Below are 16,288 nucleotides of genomic sequence, written 5' to 3'. Positions count from 1 at the left end.
AGGTAAGTTCATCTTTATTTAATAATAGTTGATGATATACCCTGTCAAAAGTAGGTTTACATCCGTACATTTAATAAAATCATATTTTTGTCTTCAAATGATGTAAAAAAAGAGTATATATTATATATATGCATGTAATTCGAAAACCCCCACCAATGTAAGTAATTCGAATATTTCTTTTTTTTCATTACGAAAAATACAAATAATAATTTTCTCTTGTTTTATTGCTAAAAATAAGACAGAATATTTTTTTGGGATGTGAACATCATGAAAATAAGGGAATGTTGTTATTCTTAAGTAATAAGAAAATTTGTATTTTTTATTTTTTATTTTTTGTTGGAATATATCTACAATGATACCATGGTATATATGTAATGTAATAAAGAAAAAGAGAAAAGGGTAAAGGAAAAGAGTAGGTGATAATAATAGTTTGGGGGTTGGGAGGTTTGGTTTTTAGGTATGTGATTTGGCGTATGCAGCAGGTTTAGATCTCTCTGTCTCCTCTTTGCCCATTCGGATAACATAATTTTACAGTTGTCTCCTACCCACGTGCGGCCCTACCTACCTTCCCTATTCAATCACCTCAATTCATCGCCAATCACTACGCCAAATACGTGCACCAACAAGCCACGTGACCTGAACTTTTTTCCCAACTAAACACGCTATTAATAGACACATCTCCATTACGTTATCTCGTGGATTATTATTATTGCAAAATTAATTAGTACATTTAATTCTTCCCATAATAATTTAGGACAGAAAAGCAACACAAAGGATCCTCTTCCTTGTTTGATTATACACTACCAAAACTAGATTAACTAATTATCCAATACATAATAGTTTTAGTGTATTAATATATTAAAGTAAGTGCAAACATTACTGAGTTCACAACAAAGATTGTTATCATAATATAAATATATTGCCTCAATGTTAATAGATAAATTATTAAACTAGCTCATAAACATACCCATAGTGATCTAACTATATATAATGTGTGACTATTATAAGGTGCCTATCTAAAATATTTATCATTTATATTTGAGTGGGGTGAAATAGGAATAAAGTAAAACTTCTATATAGTAATATTGGGCCCAATATATTTTTAATACAATGAAGAGATTTATAAATTATTGAAAATATAAATATTTAAATATAACTTAAATAATAATCGATAAAATATGTCAAATTCAATGTATAAACATTGATAAACGAAAATAACATAAAAGTATATCTATAATATATATTTATATAATGTTGTGAATATACAAAATTATTTTAGAAATCTAAATTTATAATTAATTTTATCATGAAATTTTAGAATCTATAAGATAATGTATATATAAACATACTTAGTATTAAAAAAATTATTATTACATATGAAATATTATAACTTATAATTGATTCCAAATTATAAATAATTTTTTTTATTATTATATAAGAATTATTCTAATATAAAATAACAATTTTATTAAAGTTTTATGAAATTATAATTATTTCTTTTTCTATATGCAAAAAGTGGTATTATTCTTACATAAGCATCATTACTCGTTTTTACATTACATTTTCTTAAAAAAAAAAGGATGTAGGAATTTAGGATGGGTTCACTAAATTTATATTGTTTTTTTAATTTTCTTGTGTTGTGCTGTGCCATGTGTCGTTGTCGTTTTAGGCGGGTCAAAATCGAAAGAGTAATAAAAGGGAAAGTCAACGTAAACTTTGACCCGAGAGCGACGGCAGAGAAAGAAATGAAAATCGGCGAGTTGAGTTGGTAATGGAAATGGTGAGAGATATTGGCGCCATATTTGTGGGACCAACCAAGTGTCGGTCTCATTGCCAGCTCTTCGCAACTTGTGCCTTCCTTTTCCCAAAACCAGCCTTCATCAGCATAACCCATCTTTTCCTATTCATTTCCACTTTTACCCTTCCCTATTTTCAGAATCTTATGTCCAATATTTGTGTATTTGGTCTAATTATTTATATTTTTTTTTTAAAAAAGGCAAAGTATTTATTAGATTATAAATTATTGTCCACACACTGACACACCAGAATGATAATCTTCTATTTTATGTTTAATTTTCCTCTTAATAAATATCCTCCACTAAAAGTTGAGTTTTATATTGTTGAACTTGTGTATTTGATAAATTCGTACTTCCACTATTTTTTTAAAAAAAAAACCTGGTCATGATATTTATTTAAGTGTTTGTGGATATTTTATAAATTTGTAAATATATAAAATAAAATAATTTTTATCAAAAAAATATTTAAATACATATTTTTTTACTTTTTAAGGTTCTTAATTTATTTTTTTAAAATACATACTTAAGTTTTTAAAATTAAGATTTTTAAAGTTTCATAATTACAAAAATAGGATCTTAAAATAAATAATTTAAAAACAACTTAGTGTATCAACCCAAAATAAAATTTTAAAAAAATAATATATTTATTAAAACAACTAAACATAAAAAAAAATAACTTAAAAACAACACACAAAACAAATATTTGTCGTAAAAATATAATTTTTTTTAGCAAAATTAAGTATTTTTTTGTAAAAATCTCTTACAAAAATAGATAAAATATATATTTTTTATTTATTTATCAAGTACATGCTAATCTATGGTAAATTAAATTAAAGTAAAATTTAAGGAAAGCAAATATTAATAATTTGTTAAAAATTTAATGACATGGATTATTATTATTAAATTTAATGACTTAGTTATTCATTTTTATTCTTATTGATATCTCTCCTAATAAATAAATGATTACAAATATTGGCTGATATTTACAAAATGAATACGCAACTAAATTTGTGAAATATCTTAAACCGGTTAACGATCATAAAAGCTTACGTAAATAGAAAATACATATACTGTAGTTTTATGACATTTTATGACAACATATGTGGGTTGGAGTGGCTGAAAATTTGATAAGTAATTAAGAGAGAAGTATTTGGCCTTCACTATCTCATCTCATCTCTTCTTTTCTTTAATTTATTTCCTTTTCAATGTGTGTTTGGATCTAAATTAAAGGGCGGTGCAAATTTTTATTTATCAATATCATCAAAAAACATTTCATTTGTTTTATTTAAAATTTATGTGTCATACATTATTTCCTATTATTCAATATTTTATGAATGAACAAGTTTTTAGAGATTTTCACTTTTCAACAAGTTTTAGAGAATTTAAGTTGCACACAATGGCAAGGTATTTTTTTCATATATGTTTTTAAAAAATAATATCATATAATTTATTATGGTTGATTAATAATAAGGAAATTTGGGTATTTATGCATAACGAATGTGCATATCTCTTCTATATAATAAATGTGTAGATAACGGAAAATTTTTGTTTTAATGGTTTTTTATTTTTTTAGTATTAACTTTAAGGGGATATTCTTATATTTAATAGAATATTCTCATATTTAACGGTAGTTTGTAAACATTTAAACTTAATTAAAATAAAATAAATAATTAAAGAAATTAAAATATAATATTTTTTAGATATTTTACAATGATAATTATTTTTAAATAATAAATAATTAAACAAATTAAAATATGATATTTTTTAGATATTTTACAATGATAATTATTTAAAAATAACAAAATAACGTATAATATTTAATATTACATTAAACATATAATATATAATCTCTTATTGTCAGTCACGAAAAGAATATGCATCTTGTTGATATAGATAGTACCCATCAATCCATTTAAGCCATCTTCAATTGTGTAGTCTCATACCTACACAGTCTTAGAATCATCACACTTGACCTTCCCCAGGCGGTGTGGGATTGCACAACTTTACCCGATCTTTCCCCTTGTGGGTTATGGGATTTTGACTGTCACAATCACCCCCCCTATGGGTCCAACGTCCCTGTCGGCCACACTTCCGGCTGGGTCAAGGCTCTGATACCATTTGTAACGCCCCACGTCACTATGGCTGCTTCCTGGAATGACAACTAGCCCTACAAATCAACACGAGTCTTTCTAGTGTGCTTTGTCCTCACTCGCACGCTTCCTGGGAAAACGTCCCAGCAGGTCACCCATCATCAAATTGTTCCAGGTCAAGCACGCTTAATTTTGGAGTTCTCAAGTGATGGACTACCGAAAAAAAAGATGCATCTTATTGATATAGGCAGTACTCATCAATCCATTTAAGCCTTCTTTTGCTGTGTAGTCTCATACCTACACAGTCTTAGAATCATCACACTTGACCTTCCCCGAGCGGTGTGGGATTGCACAGCTTTACCCGGCATTTCCCCTTACGGATCACGGGATTCTGATTGTCACCCAAACGGTTCCAAATCATTCCTAATTGATTTTGTAACTCCAAAAACACATTATTGGGGTTAAAATCATATCTCTAACAGTTATTTCACAACAAATCTACACAATAATGAACAATGTTTGGAAGTTACAAATTTGTAACACCAAATATGCTACATATTTGGATATTCGCATATATCTAAATATTGTAACTCTCTTTTATATGTTACAATATGTGACATTATTTGTCACATTTATTTAATCTAAAACATTATATTATAAAATAATATAACATTACATTATATTATAAAATAATATAACAGTTATGACTATATGTTTATAAGACTGTTGTATGTATTTTCCTTACTAGGCTTAGAAGCTCACTCCTTATGATATTATTGTGTAGATAATTGAGATTATAATGAGTGGTGGTGAGAGTGACCTACGAGTTTAGTGATGTATTTGCGGGGACCATACAGTCGAGGAATGATCAAGGGCCTAAACTTTTATTTATGAAAGCATTTTCTTTTAGTATCTTTATTTTTATTCAAATGTTGCTCATTATATTTTGTTAAAGACCTTATTTTATTATTGTAAAAACATAGGATCCATTTACTTATTATGATGTTCTTAAATAAATGAGCAATATTTACGTTTAAGATCTATCGTTGTGTTCTCAATAATATTATAAGAAATTAGGACGTTACAACTATCCTCTGCCCAATTTTATAACCTGAGGAGCTTGTTATTCTGACAAACTTTAAGCAATACAAGTGACTCATGTACTACCTGTTTAATGGCTAAACCATATAAAAAAAACCTGGTCTCCTTCTTTCATTTTCTATAAGTATTCTCTCTATTATTTAGTTGACGAAAAAGAACCTCAACTAAAGAATGTAATAATTTTAGGTCATGTTTTGTTACATAATCTGAAAGAATGTTGAAAAAAATTAGTTTATCTTTCATAAATAATTTAGCCTTGTAATTTTATTTTGAGTTAATCTTATATCTTGTTCCTTATGTATATTAATGGTAGGAAAAAAATTATAATTTTAAAACCAGTTAATAAAATGATCAAGATATTCATTCTTTTATATATATATATTGATTAAATGCTAACCAATCAATTATACTTATAAAATATGATCTTAAAGTAATAAAATACTAACATATTTATATAGATGTAGTTATTCATACTTCAAACAAACATTTAATATCAATTTTACCTTGTGTTGTGCATTATTTATTCAATAACATCCATAATGAATCGATTTTAGAATTGATAACATGTTGAGGTCTAATTCTCGGCAATGTAAGGGCAAGAAATCCGTTAAGGACATTCCCCATCTTATCTAATCCCCGGCAGGGGTTTAGAGTAGAAAATGCTTATCAAAATTAAGAACTTTGTGAGGAAGACTTGTTTATGTGAAATAAAAAAAAATTATTTAAAACATACAATAAATAAATTTATATGTATAGTAAAAAAAATTATAACATATAATATTATTACAATATTACAATGTGTATATATATATTAAAAATGAGTTCTCCATTGTTAATTTAGACCTTATGTTTTGTTTAGATTTTATATTTTGTAAAATTATTCAAAAAAGACCTCTTAACCTAATTTTGGTAATTTTTTTTAATTAAAATCATAAATAATTTATAAAATTAGTATTTTAAAACAAAATTATAATCATTATATCTTATTATATTTAATTTTTAAACACATTCTATAAAGATGCAAAACCAGGACAAAAATATAAAAATGAAAGTAAACAACAGGAACTGAATGGATAAAATGGAGGGGAGGGCAGTGTGATTTGGGAGAGGATAAATGGAAATAAATAAAGCAAAAATAAAGAGGGGAGGGGAGGGGACCCTCTTTGTATCCCCAGGTGGGGCTGGTCACTGGTCACTGGTCACCGGCACCGGTCACCGGTCTCCACTCATCTCTCTCTCTCTCTCCAAGTCGCTTTCTCCTTTTCTCTTATTTACTGCAGTGTTGCATTCAGTTTTTAACCAGAAAAGTCAGCATTGAGTGAAAGTGAGTAGTAGGACAACATTAACGCAAGAAAAGAAAAAGAATTAGAAAAATCCCAAATTCCAAATGCATACATATTATTATTATTTTGCATAATAACACTCAGACGAATGCTCTGTTCTGTTTACCTCCTAATTCTTCTCTTCTTTTGTCCTGTAAACCTCCTTTCAACTTTCCACACTCTATTCTCTTCTCGCTTTTACAATTTCTGCGTCTTCAATACTTAAACCCCTCTTTTCCCCTTAACTTCACTCCAAACAGCTTCTACCCATCTCTCCAAATTCTGTAACTTGTTGATTCCGTCAGCCTAATCAGCTCGTTCCATGGAATACCCACAAAAAATCTCACCCTTTTGAGTGAGCAGGGTTCACTATTAAGTCTTCGTTTTCAGACACACCCATTTGGTCTTTTAAGGGGCTTCTCTCTAGTTTTTGCTGTAACCATGAATCTGGGTTCGGCGCCATTTGGGATTCTAACATGCATTCTTCTGCTCCTATTGCTCCGAGCTCGCCCTTTGTTTTCGTATCCCACACCAATGAACTGTACGGACACAACTAGGCTATGCACCTCTTTCTTGGCCTTTAAGCCGATGGAGAATCAAACCCTGTCCGTGATCCAGAGCATGTTCGACGTTTTGCCCGGCGACGTGACTGTCGAAGGCGCCGGCGGCGGGGGGTATGTGTTCATTAAGAAGAACTGCTCTTGCGCGTCTACTATCAAGAAGTATGTGACAAATACCACGTTTACGGTCAAATCCAGTGATGGGTTGGTGTACGATATGGTTGGGGAGGCCTACGATGGCTTGGCTATACTGCCCAATACGACGAGGCCTGCCAAGTACGGTGCTGTCGTTTCGTTGACTCTGTTCTGTGGGTGTTCGAGTGGGCTGTGGAACTATCTGATGAGCTATGTGATGGAAAATGGCGATACCATCGAATCGTTGGCGAGTCGATTCGGTGTTAGTATGGATAATATTGAGAAAATCAATGGGATTGATAATCCTAATAATGTCACTGCGGGTTCTCTGTTTTACATTCCTCTGGATTCAGGTAAGTTTTTCTTTGTTAATATAGTAAAATTTATTCGGTAAGATTTTGTTTTGATGTGATTTGTGGCTTTTGAGTTTTGTTTATTATTATTTTTTGTAACTTTTGAATTGGCATGAATGGAGTTAATAATTTATATTTAGGATCTGGTGCGTTATATTTGTTGATCCGTGGCAATTCCAATTGGATTGCGTTTGAAACAAATTAATAATGTTAGCATAGATGGTAATCTCGTTACACTCATCTAATTTGCAACGAGATTATTTTAGGCGTGTACTTAAAAAATAAAAAAACGCTTAAATTGTTGGCACTTGGCAATGTTTGTGAGTTCAGTTGAGATCAACTTCATACGTTTATGTTATTCCTTTGTTTTTGTTCTAAACAATAGTTATTGTGAAGGCAAAAGGAAAGAACTATAAATAAGTGGCTAGAAGCAAGCTCTCCAAGTTGGCTTTGTAGAGAAATTAAGTGGAGCAGAATGGTTTCATTTCAGGGAAAGAAACCGAAGAATCTTTATTCCCTATTTTTTCACTAAAGATTAAAGCTTCTTCTTCTGGGAATTAGATTATTAATCATCCATAAATCCCCATTCAAGTTAAGCGGGCTTATACCCTTTGCAGAATTAGATGAGCAGTATTTATACTGGGGTTTTTAGTACTAAGTACTATGTGGATGTTTAGCTGTTAGAAAGAAATAAAAGTAAAATGTGGTTTTATCAGTTGATTAGAAAGTGCCCAAATGGATGAGTGCAGAATTGATCATTATGCTGTTATGAGTAGTATTAGCATACTAGCAAAAGGCTTGCTTGCCCAGTCATTCATGTTAAGACTTGATAATGGTAATGAAATTCTTTGTTCTGGCAGCTGGTTTCTGACTGTAGTTTTTCATAAATTATAGTTCCTGGTGATCCTTACCCTATAAATGCTGATCTTCCCCTTGCACCTGTGCCTGCTCCATCTAGTGACATTTTCTCAGGTATGGTTTTACATATCTTATCTAATCAATGAATTCTAAAATTGTTGCTGGGGACTGGGGAGAGTAACTGCTTTTTTGTTGTTCCTAAAGATTAGAACAGTTTTAAAAAATGATAACTAGTTACATGTAAGTATCTATTTTCTAGCGTTATTTGAAGTTAATGCTCTAGGAGTAGTTGTAATAAAGGATGACCATCACACTGCAACCTTTATGCAAGATGTCATGTGACCCCTGTGAAGAAAAGACGGACGAGTAGCAAGATATTTTAGTTAGTTTCGTACTGTTTTACCTAAAACTTTTGAACCTCGAAAACTTCTCGGTGCAATGCTAAACTAATCCCTTTTGTCTTGTGGTTCTTGTACAAGTTTAATTTTCTCTATAAGATCACGCTAAATAGGCAGCATTGACTACAATATTTATTTATTTATTATTTTTTTACTGAGGGATGGATTATCAATCATATATGTATAGACAAGTGATAATGATCTAAAGTTACTATGTTTCCCAGAACCCTTTGTTTTCTCACTATAATTATTTTTTCAGATGTATTTTTCTTTATATGTCTTGCTTCTTCAAATGAAAAATGGTTATAATACTATTGATAGTTGACCTTGAGCTATTGTAACTTGGTTGCCATTTGTCCACAGAAAGTCAAGTAAGTCATAAAGCGCATGCACCATATATATGGATTGTCGGGAGTTTGGGGCTTGTTCTTGCTCTTATTGTGATAGGTACAGTACTATATGTTTCCTTAAGGTCATCAAGCTGCTTTACTGAAGCACGAAGAACTCAGCCAAAGGATTCAGAAGGCAAGAATTCTTATAGGTTCCATATTCTTCGGAAACCAAGTTTCTGTTGTGGTTCAGGAAGATACATCTGCCGCAAATCTGGAGACTACAAGCAAACTAATGGAGAACCTAAGAGCCACCCAATAACGATTCCCAAAGGTTTACTATCCTAACTATATTATTTTCCTGAATTATTTGATAAAAGGATCCTGCCCTATAGTTTTTTAAGATTTCTGACTAGTTGTCTGTATTTATTGAAGCTCTTGGGACTAATGTATTTGAAGTGGAGAAGCCTGTGGTTTTCACATATGAGGAAATGTTTGCCTCAACTGATGGGTTCTCCGATTCAAATCTTTTGGGGAATGGCACATATGGATCTGTGTTCTACAGCCTCCTTCATGACCAGGTCTGCATCTGTCTGTTTTGGTTTCTTCTTAATTTCTTGCTAGATGCATTTTAATAAATGTGTATAACACTTATGTATAATGTTACAGGAAGTTGCCATTAAAAGAATGACTGCTACAAAAACTAAAGAATTTCTGGCAGAAATGAAAGTTTTATGCAAGGTTCATCATACAAATCTGGTATACTCACCCTACTCTGATTATGTTTTTTTCTCTCTTTCATGGTTTTAGAATGCTTGTAGTATTTCAAATCCTTAACTTCTATCTGGCTTCTTTTATCCAGGTAGAATTGATTGGGTATGCAGCTACTGATGATGAGCTCTTTCTCATATATGAGTATGCACAAAAGGGTTCACTTAGAAATCATTTACATGATCCTCAAAGCAAGGGTAAGATTCATTTCAATATTTTGTGGATTCTAGAATAATTAGTTGTTAGAATCATCTATTTTTATAGGTAGCGAGTAGGGGCTTGTTTGGTACAATTTTTATTTTACTTTTACTTCCAGACAGTAAAAGAAGAGAAGTAAAAGCTTAGGTTTTTGTAGTTACTGTTTGGATGGTCTACTTTAAAAGAGCTTTTCAAATCTTAAAAAATATGTTTCAATGTAATTTTTTTTATTTGACTAATCAAGGATAAAAATAGGAAATCTATTAAGATAGGAAGTTCTTAAAATCCAAACTTTAAACAGTTTGCTTTGTCTTTTCAGAAGTTCCTGAAGAAGTTGGTGACTTCCTTATTTAGGAAGAGCTTTTATACAAAAAAAAATCTTAAAAATTTACCCAAACACTCGTGTTATTTTGAGTCACGAAAATTGGAATTTCGCTGTGCATTTGATTGAGCCAACAACAGTATATTGTATCAACTCTGTGAATGACTATTTGCAGGTCATACATCACTTTCCTGGATTATGAGGGTTCAGATTTCCCTTGATGCTGCTAGAGGTCTTGAGTACATTCATGAACACACTAAAACTCATTATGTCCACCGTGATATTAAAACAAGCAACATCTTACTTGATGGCACCTTCAGGGCAAAGGTTTTAACTTGCTGCAACCCATTGATAGCGTTTGCAGGATATACAAACTGAGTGGATCTCACTGAATATTTCTTCTTTTTGTATTTAGATTTCAGATTTTGGGTTGGCAAAACTTGTAGGAATACCAAATGAAGGGGAAGCCACAACAACAAAAGTTGTTGGTACGTTTGGTTATCTAGCTCCAGAGTAAGTTAATTTGCTCACATTTTGTATTTTGTATTTAACAAGTTCTTCAAAAGTAGTCCAAATTGCTTGATCTATCATTCTCTGCAGATATTTAAGTGATGGCCGCGCTACAGCTAAAAGTGATGTTTATGCTTTTGGAGTTGTTCTTTTCGAGATTATATCAGGAAAAGAGGCCACAATTCGAACAGAAGGCATGACCAATAAAAATCCCGAAAGGCGTTCTCTGGTATCCATTGTAAGTACTGCAAACATCCTCGACTATGTTCCTGAAATGAAGTCTTATTTAGTTTCATTACCACCCTCAACTCTATATAGTGGATCATCCTAATATTTGTGGAAATTCCAGATGTTAGGAGCTCTAAAGAATGCACCCGACTCCATGAGTATGTCAAACATGAAAGACTATATTGATCCTAACATGATGGATTTGTATCCGCATGATTGTTTATTCAAGGTAACTTTTATTTCACTTTATTCATCCCATTTCAGAGAGTAGTCATTTTGACTTGAAACTTTTTGATTATTAAGGCATAAAAATGATCAGAAGAGGAAATCATAGAGTGCTCTAGCATAACATAATGATATATATGCCTATAGTTATTATGAGATACATTGAAAAAGTGGACCATAAAACCTATACCGATAAAATGAACTAATCTATTGATGTGCTGTGCTGAGCCCTTTAAACGTGAAAATTTTGGAACTCGCTATAAACTTTAGAACATTTGTACATTGAATCTCCTTTCTAGGATTTATCATTAATACTTAAATTGCCAAATTATGTGAAGAAAGAAATAACAGTGGCTGCTCTCTTTATTTTTTTGTTTTCACTGCTGATTGGTGTATTTTATTATGTAGATGGCAATGCTGGCAAAACAATGTGTTGAGGACGATCCAACGTATAGGCCCGACATGAAACAAGTGGTGATTTCTTTGTCACAGATTCTCCTCTCCTCTGTGGAGTGGGAAGCAACTCTTGCCGGGACAAGCCAAGTATTTAGTGGTCTTGTCCAAGGAAGATAGTGCTCTGAGCCACTTTTCTTTTCAAACCCACTACTCTTTATACGTTCCCCCCTTTTACCTTTTTTGACCACATTTTGTAATTTCTCTTCTATTTGTTCCATCTGCATGAGTATGTGTGTATAGTTGCACAGGTATAGTAGTAAGGTGGCAGTAATATGTAATAGATTTTCGATTCTTTCATGGTTATGTTAAATTTGTTATATTCTTTGATGCCTCGTTTGTGGACTTTTTTTTATCACGGTGCCAAGTACCAAGTATATTTCTCTGAAATACAAAAGCCTAGTTTTCAATCAAACACAAATAAGCTACAACAATGCAAGTATCCCAACATTCATGAGAAGAGTTTATTCAAAGATTCATACCATCAAATACATTCACGTGTGAAGATTTTATCACTGGAGCTCTTGATCATTGTACAAACCCTGCTTATCCACGTACATACAAACTTATATAAAACAGTGTAATAATAATGATAAGTAAGCTACTTGGTAAGTGAGGCTAGCACACGGCGAGGTGGGGTGAAAGATCTTCGGGAGTGAAGGACGGCAAAGTTATCCAACAATAGAACATCACCTTTCTGCCATGGAATGGCAACAGATTCCTCTTCAAGTATTTTGAGACAGTCATAGATAACATCAGATGGCAATGGCTTCCCATCACCAAAAGTGACAGCCTTCAAAGGATCATTTCTTGCATCCTCCCACCCTGTATATGCAGCAACCATACTATTGAACCAAATCTTGCGCTGTCTTATCTTGTCAAATTTTACAGCTGGGATTGGACCCATCACTGTTTTTACACCATCTTCCAACCATTCCAATTTCATGCCCAGTTTTGCAGCCCTGATAAGAATATTTCCAGGTTATAAATCCAGGCTAAACTCATAGTTCTGTGGTATTTAAATATATCAGTGATGTAAAAAAGGAAAAACCTTTGCTGAGCAACAGTCTTGTCTTTGGTCAAAAAGGTAGACTGCCATCCCCGGCCAATGGGAGAAGAAGGGTCATCACCTTCCCCTAAGATCCTTGTATATATTAAACCATGTTCCTCCAATCTCTCAACAAATTCTAGGTACTTCGCTCTCATTCTTTCATACACAATGTGACTTAGAACAAAAGGGGTCTCTCCCCCATTTGCAGGCTCTATTTCACAGAAGAAAAACACCTTTGCTGGAAACTCAGGCACCTAAATTTATATAATATTCACATGGGATGAAAAACACCCAGTTCAGAAACAGGGATTCAATTAGTCTACTAGTTTAATTCTATTGTAACACTTTCTGAGCTAATGAATACCATACCTGAGCCATTTCGTGGTGAAACGGGATTTTCTGGTCTGGTGGGGACTCGTTGGCCGTAAAGACCCTACCCACGACGTTGGTCCGTGGCGCCGCGCCCCCAACGTAAGGGAACTCCTCGAAGCCGAAAGCCTCGACCACGTCGTTGAAATCGGAGGCCGTACTTACAGGGAAACCCCTCAAGAGTAAAGCTCCGGATTCGTGGAGCAGAGACTGAAGATATAGCTTCTGAGTTTGGATTGTTTTGGTAAGGACGGAGAGAGAGGAGGGCGGGGCTGTGGAGCTCGGAGACAACACTGATGGAAACTGAATTCCGTTGTAGAGCTTCTGTTGCGGGATTTGGATTTCGACCCAGTACTCTGCCATGGTTTCTTTCTAAAAACCAAGCTCTCCAGCATCTATGAACTTTGATTCACGTTCTGGGTTGGTTTGTGTTTTGTTTTCGGGGAGACGGTGGCGCGTGCTCACGCTCCGGCCACAGAGTTATCCTATGCGGTTTGTAGAGGATAAATATGAACTGTAGTGAGAGAGTTGGATACGTTCGTTTTCCCTCCTTTGGTCCGGAAATGCGTCAAGGTTCAAGGAATGGTAATAATGGGCTATTCAACGAAGCCCATGAAAACTACGGGCTTATTGGGCTCGTGGGCCCTTCGTTTTGATCCTCATTAGTGTAAATGGGCCGGTTTGTAGCCCGAGTGGCTCCGTTTCTAGAAATTTTCAGACTAGTTTGTCCGGCATAGATTACTAACCGTTACACAAATTCAAAAAACGAGAGAGAGAGGGAGAAAGGGAAGGGAGAAGATATGCCGATTCAGAGAAGCGAAGCTAAGACGAAGACTGTTCGGAAGGCATTGAGGGACGTTTCAAACAACTATGGCGTTTCAAACTATGGTGGAAGAAGATGCTCAAAAATCATGACCAACACTGCCACGAAGAAATTCATGGAGAAAGAACAGATGCCTGCAAGGGTTCAAGAAGTAGAAAAAGATGACAACGACGACGCACTTGATCGTCTTCTTCTCGTTAAAACGGACCTAAGCGCCCTCGTCAACCAGGTAACTAATTATTAGTTTTTATGTGGGAATAATTCTTAAACTTGATCTGAAATTGTTTGCTTCTTTTGGTTTGTTCGGATTTTTCATCTGTTAAGAGAATCCCTTATGAGCACTGATTTTTATATTTCCCTTTAGATGTTTCTCCGATTACCCTTAAAAACCCCAAAAGATGATAGATTTTGGATTTTAAATTAAGAAATTCTAGACGCCTCTGGTGTGATGACATGTCTTAAAATTTTCAACTAAGTCAAGGTAATAGTAACATTTTGAACTTTGTGAGTAAAGTTCAAGATGTGCTATTTGCTGCTCTAAAACCCCAGTATTTGGGGAGATACCATTGGTTTATGTGTTTGGTAATATATGTACGTATGCATCTGCAATTTACAGATTGTGCTGTCTATATCATTTTCTATTTGTTGCTAACTCAAAAAATAAATTAACTTGTTGTATTAAAGATTGATGAACTTGTCGTGCAAGCGGTTAAATTCAAGTCGAAGGGCGAAGAAGGGAGAAAGGAAGTTGAATCCTTTGCACGTGTCTTATCTGAAATAGTTTCCTCTTTGAAGGTCAATTCTTTAACCATGATACTCTTAGTGTTTTTCACTTTTAATACATTTTATTTGAGAACTAATAATTAATAGTATTTATGTCATGTAAGTTCAGCCATGGGTGCCCAGATTTCAGAAGGTGATCTCCATTGGTTTTTTGGAGTCTGTGAATCAGTCAAGAAATTCTCCAGCAAGTCAGACTGTTTCTGCTGTTAATGAAGTCGAAACTGAAATTGTCAAGAGTCCAGATAACTCAAACCAGAACCTGTTGATTTCTCCTTCACCTCTTGTGTCTTGGCGTGCTGACTGTACCATTGATAGAGGAAGACAAATGTTTTTGCTTACCCCACTTCCTATCTCGAAGTCCTTGTCGTCCAAGCATCCAGACCCCCCCAAATCGATTTTAAATAGGGTTACTTCGGATACTCCTATGAAGATTCCGGCCTTAAATTCTGTATCCATAGCTAAAACTCACGATTTGCATGAAGAGGTAGATCTTAAACCAACTCCAGGTAAGCCTACCGATTTAGCAGAATCTAAGACAAGTAGCACTTTAAAGGGGAGGTCTGATTCTCCACAGATGTTATTGAAAGGCAACTGTGCAGCAGTAGTAATGACTCCATGTTTGAAAAGGTCGCCTCCTAAATCATGTGTATTGCTGAAAGCAATTACTCAATCCTCTCATGCAGGCCGTTTTGAGGCTCGTAAGTCGACCCCTTTTCCTGTTGGACTTAAGAATTATAGTGATTCTGAGTCTTCTTCTGGTAGTGAAGCTTCTGAAGGTCTGGCTTATAAATATCCAGAACTCTTGGGGATACAACACATCTATAAATCAGCAGTCAAAAAGAAATATGTTGAAGACTCACCGGATTGGTTTGGATCACCTCCGAAAACATGTGTCTTACTAGAGCCTTGTGACGATCAAGTTTTTAAAAATGATACTGCTGGTGCTACTACTACTTATACTACCAACTGCCACTTAACATTGCCACAGACAGGTCGTGATCGAAATAACCAAACGAATGTGACTAACCTTAAAGGAGTTGATTCTCATGATGTTGGTCAGCAAGCCAAGACAACTCGCCTCCGAGGTAAGACCTTTTAATGTGTAACTCATTTTGTGAGGTTTATTGGATCAAGACAGATTGCATGCTAACATGATTTATTGAAACTTGTCTTTTGCAAGCAGAAAGTCTAGGCAGAAAGTTTAGCCTCGTTGAAAGCACTCCTACTTGGAAGGAGCCTCAAAGCACAAGCAAAAGAGGCAAACGTCCTGGTGAAAACACTTTAAAGAAGGAGCTGTGGACAAAGTTTGAAGCGGCATCTACTAGTACTAATGTGATTCGCTTTAACGTTTGTGCAACTTCTCGGAATGGATTCCTTGATCGATTGGAAGAGGCTTCATCTGATGGAGAGAGTTAAAAATTTCAAGATAAATTTTTGTTTTGCCAACAAGTTTGCTTAACCTGTTGATTTATAGCTCTCAAGCATTAGAATCTTATCCGTGGGAGTTTTGTGTTATTTTCCTGGGAAGCAATCAGCTTTGTATCCTGAACGACTGTAGTACCACCATACTACCTCCATGCATTACTACATGCACTTTTGTAGAGCAGCAATAT

At 33.9% G+C, this 16,288-nt stretch overlaps 3 protein-coding genes across 3 annotated transcripts; 2 read left to right on the top strand and 1 right to left on the bottom strand.

Annotated features, from left to right (window-relative positions):
- Nucleotides 1-6,312: 6,312 nt before the first annotated feature.
- Nucleotides 6,313-11,985, top strand: LOC133794364 (lysM domain receptor-like kinase 3). The gene is made up of 11 exons (XM_062231585.1): nt 6,313-7,357; nt 8,252-8,329; nt 8,977-9,276; nt 9,378-9,523; nt 9,612-9,701; nt 9,805-9,910; nt 10,409-10,560; nt 10,649-10,746; nt 10,834-10,981; nt 11,093-11,200; nt 11,605-11,985. Exons 1-11 carry the CDS (start codon nt 6,751-6,753, stop codon nt 11,767-11,769), a joined length of 1,998 nt encoding a protein of 665 aa, XP_062087569.1. The 5' UTR covers nt 6,313-6,750; the 3' UTR covers nt 11,770-11,985.
- A 104-nt stretch (nt 11,986-12,089) lies between these two features.
- Nucleotides 12,090-13,633, bottom strand: LOC133794366 (clavaminate synthase-like protein At3g21360). The gene is made up of 3 exons (XM_062231587.1): nt 13,070-13,633; nt 12,701-12,954; nt 12,090-12,611 (listed from the first exon to the last, which is right to left on the bottom strand). Exons 1-3 carry the CDS (start codon nt 13,430-13,432, stop codon nt 12,251-12,253), a joined length of 978 nt encoding a protein of 325 aa, XP_062087571.1. The 5' UTR covers nt 13,433-13,633; the 3' UTR covers nt 12,090-12,250.
- LOC133794365 (uncharacterized) lies at nt 13,622-16,235 on the top strand. Its single transcript, XM_062231586.1, has 4 exons — nt 13,622-14,121; nt 14,577-14,687; nt 14,785-15,760; nt 15,859-16,235. The coding sequence occupies exons 1-4, from the start codon at nt 13,870-13,872 to the stop codon at nt 16,089-16,091; spliced, it is 1,572 nt and encodes a 523-aa protein (XP_062087570.1). The 5' UTR covers nt 13,622-13,869; the 3' UTR covers nt 16,092-16,235.
- The last annotated feature ends 53 nt before the right edge of the window (nt 16,236-16,288 follow it).

Source organism: Humulus lupulus, chromosome 8, assembly GCF_963169125.1.
Source record: "Humulus lupulus chromosome 8, drHumLupu1.1, whole genome shotgun sequence".
NCBI lineage: Eukaryota > Viridiplantae > Streptophyta > Magnoliopsida > Rosales > Cannabaceae > Humulus > Humulus lupulus.
This window is presented reverse-complemented; position numbering and strand designations above follow the sequence as displayed.

What these genes read in the sequence shown, in the direction of transcription:
- LOC133794364 (XM_062231585.1), top strand. Translation starts at nt 6,751, where the DNA reads ATGAATCTGGGTTCGGCGCCATTTGGGATTCTAACATGCATTCTTCTG. An exon ending in ATCTAGTGACATTTTCTCAG is followed by an intron (nt 8,330 to 8,976) that starts GTATGGTTTTAC and finishes ATTTGTCCACAG; the next exon opens with AAAGTCAAGTAAGTCATAAA. An exon ending in ATGGCACCTTCAGGGCAAAG is followed by an intron (nt 10,561 to 10,648) that starts GTTTTAACTTGC and finishes TTTTGTATTTAG; the next exon opens with ATTTCAGATTTTGGGTTGGC.
- LOC133794366 (XM_062231587.1), bottom strand. Translation starts at nt 13,432, where the DNA reads ATGGCAGAGTACTGGGTCGAAATCCAAATCCCGCAACAGAAGCTCTAC. An exon ending in TTCACCACGAAATGGCTCAG is followed by an intron (nt 12,955 to 13,069) that starts GTATGGTATTCA and finishes ATATAAATTTAG; the next exon opens with GTGCCTGAGTTTCCAGCAAA. An exon ending in AAGACTGTTGCTCAGCAAAG is followed by an intron (nt 12,612 to 12,700) that starts GTTTTTCCTTTT and finishes TATTCTTATCAG; the next exon opens with GGCTGCAAAACTGGGCATGA.
- LOC133794365 (XM_062231586.1), top strand. Translation starts at nt 13,870, where the DNA reads ATGCCGATTCAGAGAAGCGAAGCTAAGACGAAGACTGTTCGGAAGGCA. An exon ending in TAAGCGCCCTCGTCAACCAG is followed by an intron (nt 14,122 to 14,576) that starts GTAACTAATTAT and finishes GTTGTATTAAAG; the next exon opens with ATTGATGAACTTGTCGTGCA. An exon ending in CAAGACAACTCGCCTCCGAG is followed by an intron (nt 15,761 to 15,858) that starts GTAAGACCTTTT and finishes TTTTGCAAGCAG; the next exon opens with AAAGTCTAGGCAGAAAGTTT.